Below are 1738 nucleotides of genomic sequence, written 5' to 3'. Positions count from 1 at the left end.
CCCCTGGTCCTTAACTCAGTTATGTCCACTGCTTTTTTTTTATTGAGCCAAGTCTTCAAATGTCTCACTGAGCAGTGCCCCAACACAGAGTTAAGACTCTTACTCTGTGTTTGCCTGGTACCGTGGAGCACACTTATATCATGTTATTATAATTGTTTATGACTTGACTGGGTCTTGTTTTTTATTGTGAGTTGCCTGAGAGCTGCTTTTATGTAATTCAACTCTAGATCTTCAGTGATTATGAGCGTACTTAATAAATGTTGGATGCCTGAATGAGCAATTAATATGGTATTGCCTGGATAATGATCCTTTAAAAGTACCCCTAACAAAAACCTCTTGAAAGTTGGTAGAGTTCAAATTTTTAAATATACACAATTTGTACTTTTATTTACTCTAACAGATGAACAAGAAGGAATAAAATGGTCAAGACAAACGTGACAGTCATTTCAAATTTTATTTTTCTGGGATTTACTCACTACCCCAAAGTTGAAATCACTGTATTTGTGCTGTGCTTGCTGATGTACTTGATCACCTTGCTGGGTAATATGATTCTGATCTCCATCACCATCCTGGATTCCCGCCTACACACACCCATGTATTTCTTCCTTAGAAACCTCTCATTTCTGGACATCTGGTACACTTCTTCTGCTCTCACTCCAATGCTGGCAAACTTTGTTTCAGGGAGAAACACCATCTCATTCTCAGGATGTGCCACGCAGATGTACTTATCTCTTGCCATGGGCTCCACTGAGTGTGTGCTCCTGTCCATGATGGCGTATGACCGGTATGTGGCCATCTGCAACCCCCTAAGATACTCCATCATCATGAACAAGAGAGTTTGTGTGCAGATTGCAGCTGGCTCCTGGGTGACAGGCTGCCTCACTGGCCTGGTGGAAACCATGTCTGTGCTGCATCAGTCTCTCTGTGGAAATAGCATCATCAATCATTTCACCTGTGAAATTCTGGCTGTGTTGAAATTAGTTTGTGTAGACACTTCCAAGGTGCAGTTAATCATGCTGGTGATCAGCGTACTTCTTCTTCCTATGCCGATGCTCCTCATTTGTATCTCTTATGCGTTCATCCTCTCCAACATCCAAAGAATCAGCTCAGCGGATGGTCGAAGGAAAGCCTTTTCAACGTGTGCAGCCCACCTGACTGTGGTGGTTTTGTTCTACGGGACAGCTCTCTCCATGTACCTGAAGCCCTTGGCTGTAGATTCACAGGAAATAGATAAATTTATGGCTTTGGTATATGCTGGATTAACCCCCATGTTGAATCCTATCATTTATAGTCTACGCAACAAAGAGGTGAAAGCAGCTGTGAAAAAATTGCTGATTAGGAACTCTCTTTGTGCTCTTTTAATCCATAGTAGTAAATAATATCAATAACATTTATCTAAGGGCTGTTAACTTGTCTATATACACTAGAACTTTGGGACAATGGAGAAAGACACTCTTTTTATTTTTTTTTGTCGTTTTTTATTGCAGTAACATTGGTTTATAACATTGTATAAATTTCAGGTGTATATCATTATACTTCTATTTCTGCATAGATTACATCATGCTCACCACCCAAATACTAATTACAACCCATCACCACACACATGTGCCTAATCAACACTTTGCCCTCCTTCCTCATCCCTTCCCCTCTGGTAACCACCAATCCAAACTCTGTCTCTGTGTGTTTGTTTGTTGTTGTTTTTTATCTTCTACTTATTAGTGAGATCATATGCTATTTG

General features: G+C 40.3%; 1 protein-coding gene across 1 annotated transcript; it reads left to right on the top strand.

The window, feature by feature from the left end:
• The first annotated feature begins 380 nt into the window (after positions 1-380).
• On the top strand, positions 381-1379 carry LOC131393185 (olfactory receptor 13F1-like). The gene has a single exon (XM_058523692.1). The coding sequence runs from the start codon at positions 420-422 to the stop codon at positions 1377-1379; it is 960 nt and encodes a 319-aa protein (XP_058379675.1). The 5' UTR covers positions 381-419.
• The last annotated feature ends 359 nt before the right edge of the window (positions 1380-1738 follow it).

The sequence above is a fragment of the Diceros bicornis genome, chromosome 28, assembly GCF_020826845.1.
Source record: "Diceros bicornis minor isolate mBicDic1 chromosome 28, mDicBic1.mat.cur, whole genome shotgun sequence".
Lineage (NCBI taxonomy): Eukaryota > Metazoa > Chordata > Mammalia > Perissodactyla > Rhinocerotidae > Diceros > Diceros bicornis.
Note: the sequence above shows the minus strand (reverse complement) of the source record. Positions and strands in the feature narration are given on the sequence as shown.